The sequence below is a fragment of the Sebastes umbrosus genome, chromosome 23, assembly GCF_015220745.1.
Source record: "Sebastes umbrosus isolate fSebUmb1 chromosome 23, fSebUmb1.pri, whole genome shotgun sequence".
NCBI classification, from domain to species: domain Eukaryota; kingdom Metazoa; phylum Chordata; class Actinopteri; order Perciformes; family Sebastidae; genus Sebastes; species Sebastes umbrosus.
The window spans coordinates 12532695-12557818 of NC_051291.1; the positions used below are offsets into that span (position 1 = coordinate 12532695).

The following is a 25124-nucleotide window of genomic DNA, read 5'->3' on the forward strand; positions in this document are numbered from 1 at the left end:
GATGACAAGAAAGCAGTTTATTAAAAGAAAGTGCCCGATAAAAAGTGATAATGACAGCTGTTAAAGTGCCCATGAGGCCAAAACATGTTTAAAGCCAGATTTCCTTTTTGAGTGCATTTTCATTTAAAAAAACTTCAGCTTCTCTTCAGCTGGGCAGACACCTTATGAAACATCTGTTGACATGTGGAAAAAATCTACTGTGTGGCTGTCTGGGCGCATTTCTTTCCTTTGAGAAGTCCTTTATCCTAACTAAAACATTACGAATATCTCATAAAAATAGCTAACTTTCTAAACATTTGAATATCTTTGAGTCAACCGTGGCGACCTCATTGGACCTTTCAAGTCGTTGTCACCTAATGTGTGTGTTTTATTATCAAGGTGTCTCACCTGTTTCTCAGTACCTGTGCCTCCTCTTGACCTCGTTCGCCAGGAAGCCGCTGTCCTCTGAGCTGTCGCTATCGCAGCGCCATCCAGTGACCGGGAGCACAAATCTCCATTCACATTATTCAATATTTAATGCAAGTTCTGGTCATTACATCCATCAAAAAACTTTTTCCATTAGTATTTTTATTTCGTTCAGGACACCTTAGCTGGAGCCCCTGCTCCGGAAAGAAAAAAAAAAGAGGAACACCTTTTTGTTGCTGATATATTAAGTCTGAGCTATGGTAAGTGCTTGTGCCTTTAAGCAAAAGAGAGGTTTTTATACAGCATTTATATACAGCGTCTATACATACAACATTCACACCAACATGGCTGCAGTGGGCATGCGAGTCCACATACACCATCTGATTTTTCTTAAAAAAAGAAATAAAGGGCAGGGAAATACATACAGATTCCAGAAAGCACCAGGTTCAAGTTGAAAAGGAAACAAAAAAAATAAGAGCATGCATATAAATCTTTGGGAATGGCTTCTGTTTAAAACATATATGGTTTATTCTACATTTTTTATAAGCTATTTTCACCTTTTTTTCCTTTTTTTTTGTAATGGAACAACATACACTAGGAGAGGAAATGTAATGAAGAAAAAACACCCAGAACTAAAAATCAACACTGAAGTAAGCACAAGAAATCACAATGTGATAGAAGTCACGGTTGCTTTTTATCTCTACTTGAATTGAGTACAATACAAATAGAAACTCTGAGTTGTTTCAAGGAGTGCAGCGTGGTAATGTTACACTCTGAATGCTAGTCCTAGTACACAGGTAATATCTAGTACATTCTAGTATACCGGTTGTTAAAAGGTATTGTAAAACACAAGTTAACCCCTTCGCTGCCTGCTCTACAGGTCAGCGTTCGTATAATTCATTCAATACAATGGCTAAAAGGTAGAGAAAGTTTCAAATCTTTTTGGTTAGGGATCACCTCTGATTTTGTTTCCACTGAATGAATGTTACAGCGTGTATGTGAAGACATATTTGTAATGTTAATGCTTGCTTAACTGCTTCTATATGAATGATGTGCCGTGTGTGAGAGCATCACCGTGGTATGCTGGTGTTTGCTGTAAGCCGTGTGTGCTGCTGTAACCTTGAAGCTAAATAATGAAAGATGATATGTTCGAGGTCCATGTCCACTAACGGTTTTTGAAATGTGGATTATTTGTGGGGAGGCAGTGTAGGTGGCGGGCGGGTGGGGTGGGAGGGGTCAGTGTTGTGGGGTTGCGGTCAAAACACGCACACTTAGAAAACTTTCACACACTCATTTACAAACACACACTTCCTTGCAGAGGCGCGCGGGCCTGGGGCAGGGGGTGGGACCGCTCTACTTCTTCCTGTAGTTGCCGAGCTGGATGGCGGAGCGGTCGAAGACGCAGCGGAAGGTGATGGGTTGGACTTCCCAGTAAGGGACGGGGTTGCTGAACAGGCTGATGCCAGAGTACATGGCCTTCTTGTGGTTGAGGCCGGGAGGACAGAAGTCCTCTGTTCCCACAGCGGCAATCTTGTTGGCGTGGAGGTAGACCACCTAGAGACACGGGATTTAAATAATGACAATGTTTGGTCTCTGAGGCAATGATTTACTTTTTTTCAAAATAAAGCTGATAAAGAAGATAATTATGAGTCACAAAATAAATGATAATAGCTCAAGGAAGCTAAATTGTATTCTTTTCTCTTCAGGATGTTGGACGGTGGGAAAAGGACTTCCCTACATGGTCACACTCCAAAATAAGTTGATGGTGCTTGTCACTTGAGAACAAGCACAGCTTTACATGCATATAAGAAACGGAAGCACATGAAAAGCATGTATGCACATAAGAGTGGCTAAAAACAACTGAGAACAGAAGCCCTCATCGTGCAGCACTGAGGGGAACGAGAAGGATCCTAGGAATAACACGTGCCACAAACTCAGACAATATAATGCTAATTACAGATTGCAAAGCCGTTAGGTTCAAAAACACCAATCTATACGTGGAGAAAAGTTATAGTGAAGTACAATTTCCATCTTATACAACGGAACATGCATATAGGACACAAAACAAAGAGCTAAAAGATATCATAAAATGTGAAAAAGCACCTCATTAAGTCCCTCTGGGTATGTAGTTCCTACAATAAAAACCCTACTGAGCAGCATGTTGTAGTCTCTTAGCTTGACCTATTGTTATTGTGATGTTATAGTTTCAAGTTCACATTGAATTTTGCATTCTTTTGATTTCATATAAAACATCCCACATTTGAAAGTGTTGGTTGCTTTATTCAAATTTCCCCACATTCATTTTTAAACAAAAATAGACTGTATATAAGAGGTGGACGTAGTCACCCATTGGTTTGTGGACCTGTCAATCACAACGTAGCCATGCCCTAAAGCCTACCCTGCGTTATGGACTCTAAATGGGACCATAATTTACTAAATGAACATCATGCTGTATTGAAGAAAACTTGAAACTAGCGATTGAGACCATAAACTCATGTTTACAATGTTTACTGAGGTAATAAATCAAGTGAGGAGTAGGGTAATTTTCTCGTAGACTTCTATACAATCTGACTTCTTTTTGCAACCAGAGGAGTCGCCCCCTGCTGGCTATTAGAGAGAATGCAAGTTTAAGGCATTGGCTTCACTTTTGGGGTTGTAGCCTGATTTAAACCCTGTGTGTTTTGGTATATCCTGTTACTAAATATACTGCAGTGTCCCAGACTGTGCACATCAGCTTGTTAGGAGCCATTTCTCCGACTCTTTTCTTCCCATGGTTTGGTTTGTTGTGGCTGCTGAGAACAATGCCATTAAAACGTGGGTGCTCACAAAATAACAGCAAAAATATGGTTGACAGGTGTAATGTACTGCGGTTCATTAGGGGTGAATATATATATATTATCCCAACCAACTGCAGGGAATTACCTCAAAGAAGGTTTTATGGGGATGGGATAGACGCAGCAGTCACTTAGCCTTAAGAAGCCCAATGAAACGATGAAATAAACTGAGGCCAAAGTGCAGTTAAAGGGCCTTCAATCAGGTCTGTTTACACTCCCCCCTGCTGCTAAAAGCTGTAACATTATAGCATGACGGGCTACCAGCACTCTACTCCATAAACAAGCTAAATGAATCCATGTGACTTTTGTTATGGAAGCCATGGTTGACTTGTAATCGGGCAGTGCGAACCTAAGCAAACTAAATGCAAAAATGCAACAAAGTCAACTTTTCCAGTACAGTTTGGATCAGAGAAAATGAGCCGTGTGTGATCACACCATAAGAAAATGAGAAACATAACAATAATGCTCAAGCAGAGTTAATTTGCTGGAACTAAATGGTTGCAATAACAATTCCCCCCAGTTCCTGTGATCATGCGGGGATTCAAACCTGGATTAATAACAATGAATGTTAATGAAAGCAGTATGTACCTGGATGTACTTGTGCTCGGACAGGCCAGCGGGAACACTGGTCAGAGCGTTGTTGTCGAGGTGCAGCTCTCGCAGGTGGGGGACGTTAGCCAGGGTGCCATTATCCACAACGCTTATTTCATTGTAACTCAGACCGAGCCTGCAGGAAAAAACAGCAAGTAGATGAGACATGGAAATGTGCAAAATGTGTAGCAGAGCAAAGAACACAAAAGCACAAATTGCATGAGTTGAGAAAAAGATATGGTGGACACCAATGTTTGTCTCCAGCTGCCTAAATTATCATTAGTAATATGGTACAAAAAAAAACAAGCTGAGGAAATGAGGATACCTCATTGAGGCCATTACTTTCCCAGTCTATTTCTTAATTATGAGCAAATGGAAAATAAAAACCCAGCCTTCGCTCATATCCTCTCTGACATACTCTACTCGTGATGCATCAAAGCCCTCTTTGTTCTAGTTCGGTATGGCACAATCTGAGCAGTAATCTTATAAACACAGTCTATCCCCATTTTATGAGCAAACCAGTTATTTTGATTATCTAAAAACTACTGTTTAGGTCTCGAGTTTTGTTCTCCAGTAAATCCCGTAAACCGTAATACCAGAGTGAAGCTAATACATGTCAAACCCAGAGAATGAAAGCATGAGACGGCATGAGAAACTAAACAGAATAAGAAATGCATCTCATATTTCCAAAGGGGAGACTGTAACTTTTGAAAGATGGAATAAGGCAATCCTCTTACAAGTAAAAAGCTGAACTCATTCAAAAAGTTGAATTCACACAACCCGTTCTCACTCGCAACTCGTCAAATACAGACACTTGGTCAGTGCCCCTTGGCGTCTGATACTGATGCACCAAGGCGCCCTTTAGCAGCCGCATGGGACGCAGCGGGCTTGCAAACCCGTCTGCGTCATTATTAGACGGTCAGAGCAATTGACCAACCACAAGACTTTCACCCTGGAGGCCGCTGTTTGTGTCCCGTGTGAAGTCAACGGTGACTTATTTTACCATCCTTTGCCAGTTACGTAACAAACACAATCATTTTACGTAACAAACATGCTTATGCTAAACCAAACCACAATCTTTTCCTAGGCCTAACCAAGTACTTTTGTTACGTAATTTAAACCCAAACTGGACAGGCTCAAAGTTGAGATTTTTCAATTTTATGCAAATACAGACTGGCGAACGCAGTGCAAACTGGCCGCAACACTCCCACCATGGAGTGCGCAAATGCTTCTCCTATTCTCCATTGGAAATGAATAGAAAGCATTGAGACGCCCTCCATCTCCAGATTTGGTCGAAATGGGCTGTGACACATCTAAAACTGATGTTAAGAGGGGTAACTGGAGCATCAAAGTTTGAAGCGTAGAGGCACTGACCAAACAGCGGTTGGGCGAGTGGGGAGTGAGAATGTGTTACCACATAAATAACCTAATAAATCACACCTTGCTAAATTCAATACACTCAGGAGATTTTCTCTATGTAGTAGCTTATGGTAAACTTCTGTGACTGACATATTGAAGTTGAAATAACACCATAATTTAATCATTTAAATGGTTATACAGTAAAACAAGGAGCTAACAGAGTGTACTGTACATCACCAGGAGACATGAATATTGGGAAATTAAGGGAAACTCAATGCACAATGGCATAGAAGTTGCCATTTGTGGCCACAGTGGCTGCTGTTCAACGTTGCTTTAAATCCAAGTTATAAAGAAATGATAACATTAATATGAGTTAATGGAAAGAGAGAATGATAATTGTTATTACTTGGCCAGGGTCTTCAGTCCCTTGAGGCTGCCGGCTGAGATCTTGGAGATCTTGTTTCCATCCAGGTGGAGCTCAGAGAGAGAGTTGGGCAGACCTGGCAACCCACAACACAATGGTTAACAACCATTAACAAAGCAATAACTGAAGTAACATCTACCTCACCAAGCTTATGACATTATGAAGCCATTTTTATATAGAAAAAGATGTATAATTTTACTATGTTCCCACCCTGAACTAGTTTTGAATTACCATGAAGTACAGTTTGTGCATTTTTGTCACGTTGAGCCCATTGTTTTGCAGGACACTGAAATCCAAGCATGCATTCTTTTGATAGAGGATAGTTGTTTTTGGCTGACCCTGACTGGATAAAACTTGGATTAAGTCAAATTATTTGTGGAAATAAGATATGAGATCTTTACCTTTGGGGATCTCTGTGATCCCCGTGTCTGCAATGCGAATGTAAGAGACGCGTTTCAGGTCAGCAAAAGCACTGGCCTCGATTCCTGCGCTCTTCAGAGGGTTGGACCCGAGCTCTGAAAGAAAATTAATTTAAAAAAAACAATTGTGAGCACAGATAGAAAGAAGAGAGAGGGGGAGAACAGCAGTAACGGATCACGTCTATGAAGTTAATTTCTGTCCTGTTGTGTTACGGGAACATAGAGCTGAGTCATCAGTAAACAAAGTCTTGGGCAAGAGAATAGCTTGTGTTTGCAAAGCAGCCTTTCTCCACGCCAGATTCCCGGATTTGTCACAGATCCTAAGATCGTTGCATTTCGAATGATTGAATCCACACTTTTGAGCTTAAGTTGAGCATGTCAGAACGACACAGGAAGTTAGAGATGAGTTGTGGGGGAAAAGGAGCGGAAGGAGGATAAAGGAGAAATAATCTTACACAACCAACCACACGCTGTGTGATCATGCATTAACAGGCTGTAGCAGCCTCATCACTTCCAGACTGTGACGTGTAAATCTTGTCTCAACAGTGAAATGCCACGAAAAAGAAACTTTCCCTCAGGTTTCTTTCTTTCCAAAACAAAATCAATCAAATTTACCAGTCCCACGCAAGTACCCACTTGAACAATAAATAAAAGCGCTGGATAAAATGACTGTTTTCATCCTCCACAGCTGTTGAAGGATACCAGTGTGACCTGAGGCAGGTTGTCTGTTTGCAAAACACTTAATTTCATCATTCGAGTGGGTCCATTGTTTGCCTTGGAAAATTTGAAGCACCACTGAATATATGTGGGTGTACTGTATATTTCAATACATTCTCAAATAATCTTCAACTTATTTCTGCAGCACTTTGATCAACATTGAATTGAGGCTAAAAGAGTTTCTTGTTTTTCATTAAATTACTGGAAAACTTGGCACGGACTGTGGAAAAATTAAATTTAAAGAGGACCTATTATGCTTTTTCCCTTTCTTTTAGTGTGTTATATCGTTTTTTGTGCACGTAAAAGGTCGGCAAAGTTACAAAGACCAAAGTCCACGCCAAAGGGAGTTACTCTCCCTCACAGAAACACTGCTCCTGAACTGCCTGAAACGTCTCGCTTGAAGTCCCACCTTTTCTTCCGTAACGTGGTGATGTCACCAAGTAACACATTTACATAATACCTGCCTAGCGGCTAGTTTGGCACGCCCTCAAACAAAGCTAGTTAGAGAGGAGCTGGAGCGGAGTCTGAAGAGTTTGGTTTTGGTTGACCAATCACAACAGAGTGGGCCAGCTGACCAATCAGAGCAGACTGGGCTTTGAGAGGGCGGGGCCAGGAGCTCAAACAGAGCGTTTCATACAGAGGGTGAAAAGAGATGCTGCAGCACAGCCCGTATGAGAAAAATAAAGCGTTTTCTGAACATTAAAGCATGTAAACATGTTCTAGTTGAAACCCCAAATACAAGTATGCACCTAAAAATAAGCATAATAGGTCCTCTTTAAACATTCCGGGTAAATATTCGTATCAATCCTGGTGAACTGTAGCCATCCACAAAATCACGAACATACAGTACCTCTGGTGATGTGACCTGTACTTCTGAAAAATATATCTCACACTTCTTCAAACTGCTCGCTATCCAAATAAATATCTGCATTTTTTAAATGAAAAAACAATCTTATTTCCGTACCCATGACAATGACGTGGGACAACCCCTGGAAGGAGGTCTTCTTGATCTTGGTGATCTCGTTCTCGTGGATGCGCAGCTCTTGCAGGCTCTTGGGCATGTTGGCGGGCATGTCCTTCAGCATGTTCTTAGACAGGTAGAGACGCTGCAGCTTGGTCAGAGGGCTCAGGGCCTTGGCGTGGATGGTGGTGATTTTGTTGTTCACCAGGATCAGAGCCTATGAGGAAGACCACCAGGGAGATGAGATGCTTATTCTGGCTGCATGGTTGGAGTAGATCTTTTACCACTATCTCCTCAACACTTTGGGGAGGTAGAAACCAATTCAGTGGCATTTTTAAAGCTGTTTTTCTGTCTATTTTTTATTCACATCTGTGTTTAAATCTCTATTATTATGGAATTTGAACTTTTTTCAAAACTTTATACCCTAGTGGCTCTTTTTGTTCCACTCTTAGACATTTCCTGCTACAAATGCACCATTGGGACAATTAAACATCTGTACTTTCCAGATGAGGTTTGACACAAACAAGACATATTTGAGTTTAGCAGCTGTTCCAACCAGGTGCCTGTGAGGGCCGAGTTCAAGTCCACTCTGAAGTTATCACTAACACATTTTCATAGGACTCTCATTCCTCATGTAAAGCAGACACGAGACGATGTGAGGTATGTGGTCCACTCCCTTGGGAGGCTAGTTGCATTAACACTGGCCGTCAGACGGAGGTATTTATTACAAGCAAATAAGCTCCGGGAGTTTGAAGGCATGAGGGTGCAAGGCCTTCGGGTGAATAGTTTCCATGCACCTGGTAACTGGGGGAGTGGAGGATATATGGAGGAGGAAGAAGAGAGTTTAGGGATGGGAGGTGAAGAAGGGTCCATGTTGTTAGAATGAGTAATTGCTCATTTTACAATATGGTATAAAACCGTGATTAGTTACTAAGAAACAAGAGGAGGAACGAACCATGAACCTGGTAATTCATGAATCATTCTAAAAACAAGATGTTTCCCCATGGAGATCACCAAGGTTCATATTCATGAAGGGTTGCAGTCAGTGTTCCGGTTACATAACACATTGCATAACATCAGGAATAATACATGAAGCTCTGCAGATGGGAGTGAAACACGTCTCTTACATGCAGTCCCTTGAGGTTCTTGAAGTCGTTCTCCTTGATCTCAGTGATCTTGTTGTTCTGCAGGTCCAGCAGGGTGGTGTCATCTGGGATGTCCCCAGGAACCGTCTTCAGACCTGATGGGGAATTTTTTTTACATTTAGACATTGTTTAAACACATGTAGGGCATGTGAGTTAGAAGCACGCAGATGCAATAAATCCATCAGAATGAGCCCTGGTTCTGGTGACGACAGGTTAACCACACTCTGACCTCAACAGGAAATGGATACAAACTGGTTACCTACTCGTCTCCATGAGCATGGTTAGAGTGGTTGATGGTCTGTTTCTATCAGTTGTAGAGTTTAAACTACATACTGAGGACCTATAGTCCTGTAAATCAGGTCTGTTGTATGTTAATGGCCCTTAAAATATAATTTCTTATCAAGTTTCTTACTTTAAAGGTGCAGATTAGATTCTCCCGGGTGCCTATGGTGGCTGACGCAAAAATGCGAGTTGCCCTATCTAGAGCCAGTGTTTGGTTTGTCCATTCTGGGCTACTGTGGAAACATGACGGAGCAACATAGTTGGACAGCGTGAAGAGGACCCGCTCCCTATGTAGATATAAACGTCTCATTCTAAGGTAACAAAAACACGATTCTTATCTTCCGGTGATTATACACTAAAGAAAACACATATTTTTGATATTCCATTTCTGCCAATAGAGAGATGTTTGTGTTTTTGTCCTCACATTAAAGTGGGCAGTTGGAAAAAGATGATGTCACATATTTCTGTGCAACAATCAGAGTTCAGCAAGTCAAAATGTGATGACAGTTGTTTGTTTATGCTGCTGGCACTGTCAGTCAAATCTGATCAAATATCCTGAACTTTAACTTTGATTTTTACTTATTTAGTTAGGAATATTTAATGCTGTGGAGAAGTAGATTTGAAAAACAAGTTTTCAGGGGCATTAACCTTCTGAAAACTGTCTGAAAACAGATTTTACAGTAGCGAATCTCTGAAATAACAAAGTGTGCTGTGTCAATGTAGCACGCTACATAAAGCCTCAATGAGAGGAACGTAGAGCAGAATGGGTTTATAGTGACATTCCAACGGGACCAAATAACAGTTTGATGTGCTCCGAGGCACACATGGTGGAAATGGACCTTAAAACAAATTTCCTTTGGGGTAAGTAAGCGACTGCATACCTGGACACTGAGCTCACGCTGAATCGTTTAGCTTGGACTTTTATCGTGGCACGTCATGGCTAATGTGACACAGAAAATGGCATCTGTACTTTAAAGACTGTTTTGGTGGAGCGGACTGAGCGAAGACAGCTGGGAGTCATGGTGTATGCTCCTCTGCATCCGTGGTAACCCAAAAAATACACTGAGATTCATAATGGGCAGTTTACATTTCAGAGGAAGAGGCGTAGAATAAACTGTTTAACAAAGAAGCTTACATTGCGCATCTCCAGTCCACATACGTGCGTCTGCACACATTTTGTCCTAAAAGCATGTGACGACTGCTGTTCGGCTCACACAAACATTTCTTTCAGCTAGGTTTGCTTTTTCTCTCAGCTTTTTCCAACCCGGCAGTGGATGAGCCACAAACCATCACAGCTGTTTGTGGTCACCACCATCATTGCACCACCACACTATTTACCTCACATTCTTTTTTATTGTTATTCTCTAAAAGTCAGACTATCTCAGCCTTTGCTGCTGCAATTTTTACCCCAATTTTATGGAAATGCAATGGCTAGAAAAAGTATTTTAAAAGGGCATTCCAGTATTTAAACACTTAAAAATGGGCCTGTTAGTTTGTGTAGCATCACTAAGAAGCTTAAAGGTAATTAGTTCAGTTTTTACAGATTTTTGCAGAGGACCACCCAGATTTTCTTTAAAAGAAATATGCCTTAAAATCATTTTTTCACCCAGGTTTTGGTGTATTTGTTGTATTTTCTGCCGCAAGAAGACACTTCACAACAATTTACATTAAACTAAATTATCTTGTGACAAACAAATGCTTCCTGTAACAGAAAATGAGGAGACAAATGGTAGAGAAATGTAAATGAGCTGTTGTTTGTAGGCTACACCAGAGTATCTTAACATAAGAGAAAAAAGAAAGATGTTTCAAATTAATTTTGATGGTGCTAAATTTGAAATTCAGAGCATATCTATTGGCTCCACACGGCTCTCAACAAGGCGATGGCCGGTCCCATTCATTGTCCCCGACTTCGACCCCATTTGGAGCTTTAAGCTGTCTATACTACAGCGCCTGACTTACTACGGTCACTAGAGGTCGCTGTCATGTTCTTTTATACTTTCTTTCCGTGATTTACCGTGTGAATAGATGATAAAACCTACTATTAGGTGTAGTAGGCCCCTATTGACCCACATCAAAGGACTGATGACACCTATTTAATAGCCTGACAACAGTCTTTATTAGCTGCTGCTGTTTTAGCCATTTTTTAAGATAATTCCTGCATATTAAAATAAAAATGCTGAAAATAAAACCGGCCTGGTCAAAATAATCCCTTTATACTGTTACTAAAGAGAGAAAGTCTTGTACAAAGGAACATCTTTTGGTGTTCATATGAACCAAAATGATAAGTGCTGTAATCAAAATCAGTGCGATAATGACAATAACATGAACTGACTCGTGCAAATACATTATTTGAATGTCATGTTTCGGTCAGCATCTCACTTTTCAGCTGATGCTGTGGAAATGAACAAGAAAAACAGCGACTTAGTCTCACCCTTACGATTATAGTCACTATTAATCACTCCATTTTAAAGCAAAGTGATTGGAATGTCAAACGTATGATTGCTTTGGACTGCGCTGGACATTTTGAACCCTTCCAAGCATTAATGACAGTGTTTATGTAACGGCCTCTCCTTGTCTGGCGCTTTGACCGGGCAAGACAAGTTGATCTGGCTGCATCATGAAAGGCCCGATTGCCTCATGGGATTTGTTTATATAAGATACATGTTTAATCAGAGGAGATGCTGATTGTGCTCTTAGGTGAATCTTAATACTTGTAACCAAGAACAATACACAGGTTGTGCCAGTCTATGGATCTGCAAAACCTCTTTCTAACAGAGTTGGCAAACTCGTTTGAACCCGAGGCTAAATTTTTCTCTCCTGAATGTTTTAGCTGTCGTCCAGCCAGCTGCAGAAAAATCCACATCTACAAAAGTGAAAGCTTTGGGATGGTGAGCAGACTCTTCTGTCTTGCCCGGGCCTGTGTGTGTGTGTCCAATGTTGTAATGGAACTGGTCTTTTTCCTGAACATCACTCTCTCCAACTGTCTGTCACTCTGAGTGTTGAGTCACCTGCCTGTCTGTCTGCATGCTTTGCTTATACCATAGACTATATATATAAGAAGTGGACGTAGTCACCGTGACGTCATGGTTTGTGGACTGCCGTTTGAAGCCTTGAGTTCGGCGTTTTGGCCGTAGCCATCTTGGTATTTGGTCGTCGGCATGTTGTTTTTTTTGCAACCAGAAGTGACACGATAGGGTGGAGCCAAGTACAACCGAACGCTGAATAAGGCATTTTTAGATGACCAAAAAGAGTATAATTAACTTTAATGAACTGAAAACACACTGTGAAAGGGTTAAAGTTGTAAGAGGAAAACACGGACAACACCCAGACCGGACAACGCCGTGATATGCCCTAAAACATCCCCTACTTTATGCTCTATTTGACTCTAAATGGGACCATAACTTACTAAATGAACATCACGTTGTATTGAAGAAGACTTGAAACTAGCGATTGAGACCATGAACTCATGTTTACAATGTTTACTGAAGTAATAAATCAAGTGAGAAGTAGGGTCATTTTCTCATAGACTTCTATACAATCAGACTTCTTTTTGCAACCAGAGGAGTCGCCCCCTGCTGGCTGTTAGAAAGAATGCAAGTTTAAGGCACTTCCACATTGGCTTCACTTTTCAGACCCAGAGGTTGTTCACTGGCTTAAACTATATTCTGAATCTGTTAACCCCATTTCATTTCAGCATCTCAACCCTGGCCCTCTCTTAAGCTTACTATACCACAAGCACTTTTATGTAATTTACAAGAATAAATGAGGTTGGGGACTTTTCTACGGAAAAGTTTGTGAGATGACTCAAGCTGTTGTATATGCTATACATCAGGTTAGACAAACAGAGTGGATTGGCTCCAAATGACTAATCGGGTAAATTGTTGTGACTGTGCAGTGAGTCAACTTTACATTGAGAAACAAGCTTGTTAAAATTGAGGTTACCGATGACCAATCTAAGATTTAATTTCAACTTTTCAAAAACAGTTTGGCCAGAAAGGGCGAATAATGTATTTGTTACAGGAAGTAAAATAAGACTCACATCTGTGAGCATTTAAGGTGTCAACATTGGAGTCATGTTCTCTGGAGGACTTCACAATAATGCGTAACATAACCCTGGAATGAACATGTGGGTTTGGGTGGACAGTGGAGACGGTTTGTAAAGTCAGGGACTTTTTTTCCTGCTCTTAAAAAATGTCACTGAGCACAATAAAAGTAGAGTCAAACTACTGCAGACACCCATCTGACCTCATCTCGTCTCATCCGTTTAATTAAGAGAGTTCATTTGTTTGAAATCGGACGAAGAAAATGGACGTGAACAGGAAGCTTGTTACATTTCGTCTGATCTATAATTTAAATAAAGTCACACTGATTAACTTTAGGGGCTACATGTAGCATCAGTACAATATGTGGAATTATACCATCAGTGGGAGGTTTCTTACCGAGGTCAGAGCACTGGATCACTCGCAGGTGGCACTGGCATCTGAAGGGGCACTTGGGTCCCTCAGGCAGACGGCTGGTTAATATAGGTTCTTCACCGTTACCCGATCCCGCCTCGTCTTCCATCATGAAGTCTAGGAAGCCGGACTGGCGGAAGGGCAGAGCCCAGCAGGCCGTGACCAGGAGCAGAGAGAGACAGACTGACCTCATGGTGCTGCTAGCAGGGAGCCTGGAGGACGAAGACGAGAGGACACAGTTCAAAGGTTTGGGTGGATACATTTTCAAAATAGTCCGTCTATGATTAGTGTTGAAACTACCATACTCGGTTTGTTTCTCATTCACTGTGAAGGAAGATTTCCATTGGGCAGAGAGAAGCGCGCACTGACAGAGAGACATTTGAGTGGAGTTCAGAGGAGTAAAGGTCAAAAGGTGAGAGGCAGAGGGCGACAAGGTTAAACACTTGGGTGTAACAATTTAGTGAGGTTGGTCAAATAAGCTATTTAACTGGTTGGTTTTAGACAGGAGGTGAAAGGTGATGGAGCAGGGGTTAGCGCAAACCAAAATGAGAAAATGACAATAGTACTTTGTCAGAAGTGACAGGCCTTCAGGGTACCAAATGATTACTAAGGCCAAAAAAGACCAAAAGTTGGGTTGGAATAATTTCGGCTATGCAACATCTACTATAACAGTGGTTTGCAAGATGTTAAACTGGAATTAAACACTATTAATTATATAAAAGAGAACATTGTTATACAGTTTTTATACGATTGAAAATGTACAATTGTCAACATTTCGGTCAGTTTGCATTATTGCCACTTGAAGCGGCAGAAGCTGGATGTTCCATCAATTTATCATGACTTTTAGCTCACTATTTCAACTGTTGATCCATTTTAGCTATGAACCATTTGTCCATTGCTTTTAGATATCTAACATTACCGCATTCTAACTATTTATCCATTCATTTTAGTTAGAGATGCACCAATCCGACTTTTTCAGTCCCGATACCGAGTTACGATCCGATACCAGTGTTTAATTAATAAGCTGTATGCCTCACTGTGCGGAAGTGACTGGGATCATTCTTTTATGTTAAGGCAACATCAGGCTTGACTTAAACATGGCTTTCCTAACTTTGTAAAACAAAATATAACTTTAAATATATATAAATTGTTATTTATAATCGTACACCAGCAACATGGTAAAATGTTTTCAAAATTAACAGGAACTACAATTCAAGTGTTTTAATGCAGCAACAAATTGGTCAAAACTTAAACAGGAATTAAAAGTTCAGTTTATAATGTATATAGTGTAGAAACATAGAAGTGAATTGAATAGCCCCGTAGGCCCCATTGTCACCAATATCTGATCCAGCTATTTGTCGCCCCGATATTGGTATTGGTGCATCCCTAATTTTAGTTACCATTTAATCACCATTTATCAATTTTTAGCTTTCTTTTCTAACTATGTCCATTAGGGTACTTTTAGCCATCTATTTCAACCATTTAGTTTTGCTATAATTGCTTTTTCGCTGTCTAACTTGTAGTTTTAACACACTCAATTAACCTATTTAGATGTGAAAAGTGACAGTAGCCGTGTTTCTATTCCCATATTTTTATGCACATTTTGAAGTATTACATCAGAAAAGGAAAAATGGAAACTGCTACAATCTTTCTACCAACTGTCCGGGTATCACTATACTATAAGATTAAACAGTGACTATGTAATTTGCTTATGCAGCAGTCAATGTTGTTTCTTTGTCATTTTCAAAAGGATGCATCATGGGAAATCTCATGGCTTGCCACTGATCACTTGTTTGACATTAATTAGAGTCCTTTTAAGGATCATGCATCTTCTATACTGGTGGAGCCACTGGGAGAATCCTGCTTCCTTTATGCTGTCTTCTATTTCTAAACTCAACCACAAACCAGTTGACACATCCACACACTCTCTCAAACTCAGTGTGGAGATACACAAAACTCCCTGACCTTTTATGCACCAACACAAACAAACACACACACACACATAAGAGCCTAAAAGAACTAGCAATCTGCTTGCCATACGTATTGCCAAAAGTTGGTTCTTCCCTCTCGGTGCCACAATAATTGAAGGGCGAATTTGAGCCACAGCTGCTAACAAATGATTTGGGGAGTAACTGGTCCGCAACGGACCTTGACCCGAACATCATGACCAGGATGATGAAACTGACCCAAAACCATCAGTTGGCCGGAGCCGAAAGTGACTCTGGTCTGGTTTATATGGTCTGTATGGTGCTTCTATGCTGTATATTTGCTTAATTTCTGTCATTTGAGTGTTTATTTGCATGTTTTAGGTGTGAATAAAGTGTATTAAAGCAAGAGCACAAGTTGTATGTGCACCTTTTATATGTGCACAAACTGTATGTGTGAGTAAAGGTAATAGATTCAGAGGTGTTCAACAGTGTGTGTCTTTGAGAAAGCAGGAGAAAGAGATGTGCTGATGCAGTGTAAATCCAGGTTAGCGAGGGTTGCGTCAGGTCACTGGATCACGGCTCAGAGGGACTCTCAACACAAGCAGTAATTATAGTCCCTGTCCACAAAACAGCCACCACTTTGACACACTGTACAGCTCCAGGCCAGTGGTTACAGTGCTTGCATACAGTATGACCGAGCTTGAAATCACTTCCATTCACAGGGGAAATCGTGTTGGATGAGATCGCTCTGCTGCCTCTTAAAGTTTCTTTTTGACTCTTGTTCTGTTGCTACGAAGCGGAAAAAAACCTGAAAAACCTTCAAGAGGGTGATTTCATAAGTCGGCACTGGAATTGTGTCACGCAATGTTTTATGTGTGGATGCAGTTTTCCATGCAAAACCTGCCATTTTTGTCTCACGCTGGAAACATGTAGTGTACTGGGTGGCGTTGAGACAAAGAGTATGAACATACAGTAGATCCAGAGTACACGTTGTTCCAGTCCTCAACAGACTGAGTAATCTTGGCCATGTCAGGCTCTCTTATCTAAGAGCAGCGGAAAGCTCAATCCAACGAAAACCTCGTCTGCAGACTCGGCAGCAGCCGTCGGTTTTGGATTTAGGGGTGCAAAGCACTCTTGGGTCAAAAAGTGCTCGTAGATGCTTTTTGATGGTTTGTTTTATCCTGCTCGGGCGCCAGATTAGTTTGTCTCGTTAATTGTCAATACTGGAAAGTATTTGAGAGTCAGTTTAGGAGGTACTGGTGTCGTGAACTACTGCACATCTGGCACATCTTGCAAGCTGGAACATTCAGATTTATCTTCAAAGCCGAAGTGTACCAGCTCTGCTTGAAAGGAACAGCGATGCACACAAAATAACAGAGGTTTCACCGCCGATTACTGAACCTTATCTCCCCGCTTTGACCCACGGCCGCAAGCACATAAACACATATACATGCACATGTGCAGGATTTCAGATGGATCTCCATATGTCCTGCTGCCATCAATCCATCAACCTTTTGTCCATAAAGGCTTCAGCAGCTTTTAATGTGACCCAGACAGGCAAAAAGAAGACGAAGGAGAGTGAAAGAAGAAACTAAGCTCTCTGGGCATATGAAATGGGTGCAGCATTACTGCAATGACAAGAATTACTGCTACTCTGTGAGTCATAATCAGGCCCAGGAGTTGTTAATGATGAGACTAAGAACAAGAATTTGAAACCAAACCAGGAAAAAGGAACATAAGAGATTTTCAGGGATTATTACTGGGGACATTAACAATTTGTAACCCCAGCTGCAGAATAAACTATAAGTGGTATTAATATGATTTGGGATTTGGAGATAGAAGGCTGTACATTGCAGAGATTTATTGTGTGGTGAAATAACGGTACACGTTCGACGAATGCCTGTCTGTGAACATGAAGGTCACTCTAAATTCAAAGCACAGAACAAGGAATTATGGTCAAATGCAATCTTTTTTTCTTAAAAAAGCTGAAATTCAAGGTTTTTCTGCCAGCTGGGTTGAGCTTCTATGCATGAGACAGCCTGCTGTGCCCCAGGCGTTGGTTCTTTCATTACCAGCAGTGTGCTCAGATGTGTCCACCGGCCCTGCAGGGTGGCCTGCTCTAAGGAGATGCCCCCACCTCCATAGACACCTGAAGAATCTACTGAACATAAGACACAGGCTCCTAAAACACACGTGTGTGTGTGTTAAACCCAGAGGGCTGCCAACAGAAGCATGCTGGAACATGACTTGACCATGCAAACTCTGCATCTCGCCGGTATCAGCCTTTTTAATCCCCTCAAAGAAGATTTCTGTCATGGGATGAAACGGTATTCCCCTTATCATTTTCACGTTCACAGGGGAATCTTAGTGCTTACATCCAGCTGGAAGTCAAACTTTTATGTTACAAAATGTGTAATTTAATGCCCTGCAGGCAGCTCAGAAAACATCTTAATTTCCATCGTGGTTCCTGTTGTTCCATCGGCTCTTCCTCGCTACAACAACATGGAGACAGCTGTACAACGTCCAAAGCGGGAGACACATGACCACATCTCACATGCCACATCCCAACACAACGATCCATTTACAGATAAATATGCCAATAAAAAATGACCACGTCCTTATTTGGAGATGTTATCTAGCAGCCTCGATGTAACTTTGTTATCTTTTTGCAGGTTTTTTGTTTGTATCTCCACTTGTTTTATAACTTACAACCTTTTATAACAGGGATTTTAATATTTGGTTATACCAATTGTACCATTATAAACTCTTCTCTCCACAGTTCTTTTCATAACGTGTCATTATGAAATGATATGGGATGATATGGGGCAGCTTCACATCGTGGTGCGGCTGTATGCCAGCTCACAAGATGAAAATGGGACAGGCTTTATTCACAAGAACTGGACTGAAACTAATCAATGCAAATGTGGCAGGAATTGGTCCACACTAGATCCCAACGAATGGACTTTAATACAAAAAAAAAACATGCAAAAGAATGCATTGGATGAATTTAGCCATTTATTTTTGACCAAATTCTGAAAAAGTGACTTTTGTGAAACACGATTTGAGTGAAAAAAGTTCTTATGCTACTCTGTAATGTCAGTATTTTCACTCTGAACTTCAATCATTGGTGAACCAGGAAATAAAAAACAACTGAAGTGATGGTTCAGGGGCTTCCAAAGAGTCTCAAAGGACTTTAAATAGTCAGCAGATGCCTGCACATATGGTGCATATAGAAAATATGTATCAAAAAGTAAAGAAGCAGAAGCAGCTGTGAGAAAGTTCAGCAAGTATTTTCAAAAGATTTACAACCATCCCAGAAAAGGACATGTGGTAAATGGTCCATCTCTATCTCCTTCTCTCGTGCCTCTGAAACCTGCGATTCATCATCCAGTGTTCTACCGGAAAAAAAAAGGGGCGGAGGTTGACATTTCCTGTGGCGGCGGCGGCATCCTTGTCAATTCTCCTGTGTCCCTCTTTTGTCTCATCCCTCTCTCTTCCCTCCCTCCCTCCGATCTCCCCCAAGTCTGGCCCCAGCATTACTAATGATTCCCAGACAGGAAGCAGAGCTCGCATGAGGGAGTAAAGTCATTTTACTCCTCTTTCGCTTTGTCACTTTCTCCTCTTTTGTCACTGCCTTTCAGTGAAACTCTCGAGCTTAGGAAATCAATGAGATACCCGCAGAATGATTACCATAAATCTTTAACTCGTGAAAGAAAAAAACTTGAACGTTCGGCACCATGGTGTCGTAATTTTAGCAAATCAAACCATGTTGCGATGAAGCAAACAATATAAAGCAGACACCAGCTACCATACTCCACCCCTGTCCGCTACACCTCCACCCCTCCTTCTAAATCTCCACAGGCCTGCGTCTGCAGAGTGTCTGTCAGCAATGAATCACTGGAAGGTATTTACAAGGCCACAGGACGTTTAAAACACGTGTGGCCCTTTCAACCCATCAGCAAATGAAATGGGAATTCCCCTCCCACGCAGTTAGCATGATCGATAATAATGCAAAAAATGGAAAAACAACGTGAGTGATTTTACAAGCTGTTCCTTTGGGGTGGTGTGAGGAGTCAGTGGTATTTATCGTCAACAAATTTCTGATATATCAGGGGATTTTGTGAGGGAGAACGTGTATCTGAAACTATGCATAGACGCGGCCAACAAATAATTTCAGAGCCAAGACGTTGTTGTAACAGGAGTTGGGCCAACTCATTCTCGTCTGTGAAATTGCTGTCCATGCTCCCATGTTTGTTTGCATGGGACATTTTTTGGCTTCAAGAATGCCTTAGACACTCTTTTCACCAAAACAATCAATATAATGTCTTTATGCGGGAAAAAAAAGGACAAAGCATCAGAACTATAACTATTATTGAAAGATCATTGAAAGCCTGTTGTGTGGAGCCATCATGGCATGAGAAAAGCCAGCGAGTGGTTCAACCACATTTCAGCTGTTCCATGAGAAGAGCTGTCGGCCTGCCATCAACCTCAGTCCCATTATCAACAGTCTGCACTGCACAGACGTGGACAAACTGCCCAACCTTCTCTCCCTTTCTTCTCTTTCCATCTCCTCCTCCCTTTTTGTTGCTCTTTTCCTTCCTTCCCTTGGATTCTCTGCCATAGCTTATGGTATTTTCTTTCTCTGTCTGACCCTTAAAAAACTTTGGCCAGAAAGACTGACATGTGGAACTTTCTGGTATTCCAGTGAGCAAAAGGGGGGGAAATAAGCCTTCATTCAATTCCATTGTTCTTTTGCTCTTTTTTTGACCCAGAGAGTTGAAGTCCAGATGGAAAAAAATGCAGCCCCTGAGTGCAAATCTGGGCCTCGTCTCCTGCTAACCTTTCGTTCACTCATTTCTGGTTCAAATGTTAAACATCTGCTCAGCTCAACTCCAAACTGCTGAAGTACTTGAGTGTACTTTAGTACTGTGTTTATGCCTCTTTTAGCCTCTAGTCAATTCTAAGTCCCATTTTTCATTCTATTGTATTTGTCTCACTTTTTCCCTTCAGTTTCACTCCAGAGCAGCTGAGCCTTATTAGGTTTTTTCCCTGCTGGCAAAAAGGATGTAATGAGTTAGCTGGGAGTTGTGTGGTGGCTTGCCGGGAAGCCTTCAGACCTCTCTTTGATAGAGGAAGCCGTACCATTACGGGATTAATGGCACCGTGCGTTGCCAGGTACAGCTTTTTTTTTTTTTCATCTCCTCTTCAAAGCCTCTCACTTTAAGTTGCCCCTAGCAATTTGGGTCCTGTTCCGCTCCTGTGAAAACACAGCAGCAAACGCCACAGAGAAGGTTGAGAAGAAACAGGGCCACGAAAGCAGACAGATAAGAGATTGGGGTTAAAACGGTCTCCAATGAACTGCTGAAACGGAAAGTGTGAGAAGCAGCAGAAACAACGTTTTCCAAATCGAAGCCTTGACAAGCAATAATGGGCTGAACACAAAGAAATCCCCATTGTTGTTTCAGCTTTTTTTCCCTCCCTCTCATTTGTTTGTCGACTGCCCAAACGCCCCAGGGAAAGAAAGAGAGAATGAAAGAAAGCTAAACAAAGAGAGAAAGGAACAAATTAATGACACAAAAGCATTTTCCACTGACGTTAGCAATGTTGAAGCAAACAACTTAAGTAGGAAATCTAAATTTTCTGCCTTCCCCTCATTCAAACCCTTGTCTTTATGTAAGCATTACAAATCTGCCATGTATAAAACCAACACACAAAAAAATAGCTTGATGAATGCATATGGGTTACATCCAAACAATCAACAAACAAGTGTCACAAAAAGCAACAAATTAAAACAAAACTGCAAGCTGACGTTGTAAACTGAGAAAGTACTGAAAACATCAGTGTTAGTGGATACCTTGGAGATTAACGACAGGCCTGGAGAATAAGTTTTTTTGGCAGAGGAGTGAGGTACCAGCATCAACTGCACTACCACACCCCCTTCTCTAGCCGCTGCTCTTTTCACTGAGCTCTATGCAGATTGGACTGATTAAAGGTCTCTCATCACAAAGCCAAGAGAGCTGTGGGAACAAGACCTGGCAACACATCCGGAATATACACAGCATACATGAGTGTATGAAGGAGTGAATCAAACATAGTCAAATCCAGTTTAACGAATGCAACTGCAATAAAACACAAGCAGAAATCTTAACTTTATAAAATTACATCGTCAGCAAAGAATGTGACTTTGATGGATTTTGTCATGCAAAAAGTTGACGTCCAGCGAAAACCAAACCATTCTCTCTTTAAAATTGAGTCCACAGTGAAATCTAACTCCTCACTTCATCCATTATTACCCAGACTTTTTTGCTCTCTTTGAGTAAAAGGATTAACTTACCTGTTCTCAGAAGAAGCAAGGCAAAGAGCGTAGAAGTGCGCGAGATGAGCTTGACTCCCAAAAATCCAGTCGAGTGGGGGGGATGAGACTGTGAAGTGGCTGCGAGGGCCTATGGGGTAATTGGACTCGGAGCGCGTGCAGCCAAGATCAAGCAGGTGTGCTCTGTCACAACAAGGGGAGGAGAGAGAGAGGAAGAGAGACAGAGGAGAGAGAGGGGAGAGAGATAGAAGGAGGGAGGGTCCGACCGCCGAGCTCCTCTCAGGACCGAAACAATTGGTGGAGAACTTCCCCCGTTCTCGCTGCGTGCTCCAAAAACAGCTGGAAATGGAGAAGGGAAAGGAAGAGAAAAAAAGGGAAAGAGAGAGAGAGAGAGGAGACAGGGAGAGGGAAAAGAAGAAAGAAGGAAGGAGAAGAAGAGAAAGAGGCAGAGTTTAAAGCAATAAGCAGTGATTCGGCTGGCAGCCACCCTCACTGTGACATCTGGTAATGATAGGTCCTGTGTGGAGCTTAGCAGAGAACGCAGCACACAAACTCTCTTTCTCCCTCTTTCACACTCTCTCTGTCATTCATCTTCATTCAGCCTCTCTACCGACTACCCCCAGGAAAAAACAAAAACACCACACACACACACACACTTTTGTCTAATCTATTCAGATTGGCACCACCTCCCAGTAAACCTCCGTCTCCGTTTTGACCTCATTCCCCAAATCTTGATTAGGCTTGTTTAGGTTGCCTTAATGGAGTATTGGGTCTATTGGCCCAAAACAGAGGAGGAGGCACTTTGAAGGACTATGTGGGAGGTAGAAGGCTCCCATTCTCAGTCCTTGTAGTCTTTTTTTCCCCCAACCCTATCGCCAGAAAAAAACGTTGCTATTTGGACCATTAACATGGCAACTACCATATGGTTAAGGTTAGGGAAAGATCATTGTGATGGTTAATAAAACTAAGGCTGCATTCACACTGAATCAGGCGAAAACCCCAGTCCTCCCATTCATTTGAATGTGGGTAGTGCGTTTCGGCTGCGGCGGTGGGGACCGCAGGGGATGCTGAAAAACAGAAAACATGCAGCAGCCTGCGGCAAACTGAATCAACTGTTGGAGAAACGCAACCTGACGTCACGCTGCGGTGGCCAATCAAGTAACTGGCGATCAATGGGCCAACCAAATCAAATGGGCGTCACTCAAATGGGCCATTTAAGTGATGCTCCTACACCGTTCCAACCCTACGGTAAATGCTGCAATGCCTTTTTTGGTAAGAATGACAGATTAAAGGCCTTTTCGCACCAAGTCCGTATTTTTCATACAAAATTGTTGCACGTTAATATGACCTCACGTTGTCGGACTCAGTGTGCAAGGTTTCTGTCCGTAACATTTTTTATCGTTTGACAGGTTAAAAAAGGAAACGTATACGAAAAATACGGACTTAGTGTGCAAAGGCCTTAAGAGTCTTCAGCCATGCCAGTGGCTCTGTGAGGCTGTACTTCTGTCATGGTGGTGCTTTGAGCTAAATGCAAATGTGAGCATGATAACAGTCTAACAATGACAATGCTAACATGCTAATGTTTAGCAGATACGTTTACCATGTCCACCATCTTGGTGATTTGCTAATTAGCACTAAACACAAAGTACAACTGATATTGATGGGAATGTCATTGGTTTTGCAGCTATTTCGTCACAAATAAAAGTATTGGACAAATATGATCAAAAAAAACCTGATGATGTCACTAAATGACATGTCAGGGAATCGCACAAGTTATTACAATTCATCCTGAGGGGGACGTGAATGTCTGTACTTAATTTCATGGGAATCCATCCAATAGTTGTGCAGACATTTCACTCAAAACCACAAATGTGAACCTCATGGTGACGCTAGAGGAAAAGTCATTAGGACACATCCTCTGGGAACCATGAATTGAACCATATTTTGTGCTAAGTCATCCAGTAGATGTTGAGATATTTCATTGTAGAGTGAAAACTGTAACTGGTTTGCTGGTGACAACAGATGAAACTCAAGGGGACACCAAATTCCATGGGGCACAATACTTCCTACATTGGCCTTGAACGTTGGCATTGGATGTAAATCATAGACGCAATAAATGTCGATGTAATTTATAGGAATACTTGGCTAAATGTACTTAAAAAATACTTATTTTCTCTCTAATGATCAAAGTTGCTTTAAATCTGGACATTGCGTTTTTTGGATTGGACTGTCCAAATCTGGATCTAATCAGGTCAAGGGTGAAGTAGGGTCTGTTTTTTAACCCCAGGTGAACTAGACCTCATCTCATCAACATTACTGGAAGACGTCAAGATGGCTAAGTGTTTTGACTGTGTCCCGCGGTTGCAGGAAGGTCACAAGTTTAACTTCTGCTGCATTAGCCAATGTCTCCATGTGTTCAGTTGGCGGGCAAGTCTCGGCCTCTATCTGCTTCCTTGTTCCCTCTGAGTCATTAAATCAGCCATCAATGGAAATGATGAAACATGGATAAAGCATTTATATCAGTAATCTCTATTCTTGTGTAAATCCAGATTTAGTTCCGCTCGGATACCTTTAATAAATCTGTAATATCCATACAGTAAACAGTCTCAGGTTTGTGTCATAAACTTATTGACGATGCAGCCTCAAGTTGAGATGATTTTTAATCATATTTGACCCAAAAAGATGTTCTTGAAATATTATACCAGTGGTTATATTACAGCAGGGATCTGTTTGATGTTGTTCAGGTATGAAAGTTATTTTTTAGTGAATGGAAGCGGTACAGGGAGGTTAATCAAACCATGAACAGCTGCAGTGATTGAAGATGTTGCATCCTTTCAGATTGTTTACTCCGATCAAATCCGCACTTCTCTTCTTGCATTTGTATTCAACTCTCGATTTTGAGTTTTAGCTTGAAAGAAAGACTCTACCTTCCTCAGCTGCTCTCTTTTTGCTCTTTTTCTTCAAGAATAAAGAGGATCAGATAGCAGAGGAGCAGGTTTCATCCTGTCCCTCATCTTGACTGTCTTTCCCAGCAGAAGGCAAAGGGCAGACCACACAAGTGGTGGCCCCGAGTGTGTCGAAACGGTCCATCTCGGTCTCAAGAAGACTCTTCTTTTGGATGGATAAACACTACACTTCTTCAGGTTTTTGTACAGAATCATGACCTTAGCTAACGTGCATTTTGTCGCCTGGGGTTCAAGGAATCTTTGGCAGACTTAGAGAAGCTCGAATTGAGTCCGCAGATGGAAGGAAGGAAGGAGAGGAGGAAAATACTAGCAGGGAAAGAGGTCAG

At 41.6% G+C, this 25124-nt stretch overlaps 1 protein-coding gene across 1 annotated transcript; it reads right to left on the reverse strand.

Moving 5' to 3' along the window:
* Window positions 1-496: 496 nt before the first annotated feature.
* On the reverse strand, window positions 497-22319 carry dcn (decorin). Its single transcript, XM_037760692.1, has 8 exons — window positions 21854-22319; window positions 13577-13803; window positions 8838-8950; window positions 7714-7927; window positions 6015-6128; window positions 5596-5689; window positions 3828-3966; window positions 497-1959 (listed from the first exon to the last, which is right to left on the reverse strand). Exons 2-8 carry the CDS (start codon window positions 13782-13784, stop codon window positions 1759-1761), a joined length of 1083 nt encoding a protein of 360 aa, XP_037616620.1. The 5' UTR covers window positions 13785-13803; window positions 21854-22319; the 3' UTR covers window positions 497-1758.
* Window positions 22320-25124: the final 2805 nt, after the last annotated feature.

Bases quoted from the DNA above. Each gene is read 5' to 3' on its own strand.
- dcn (XM_037760692.1), bottom strand. From the start codon at position 13,784: ATGAGGTCAGTCTGTCTCTCTCTGCTCCTGGTCACGGCCTGCTGGGCT. The intron at 6,129-7,713 runs GTACGGAAATAA...ATTTTCTTTCAG, and splicing joins GTCCCACGTCATTGTCATGG to AGCTCGGGTCCAACCCTCTG. The intron at 1,960-3,827 runs GTACATACTGCT...CCGTGTCTCTAG, and splicing joins CCGAGCACAAGTACATCCAG to GTGGTCTACCTCCACGCCAA.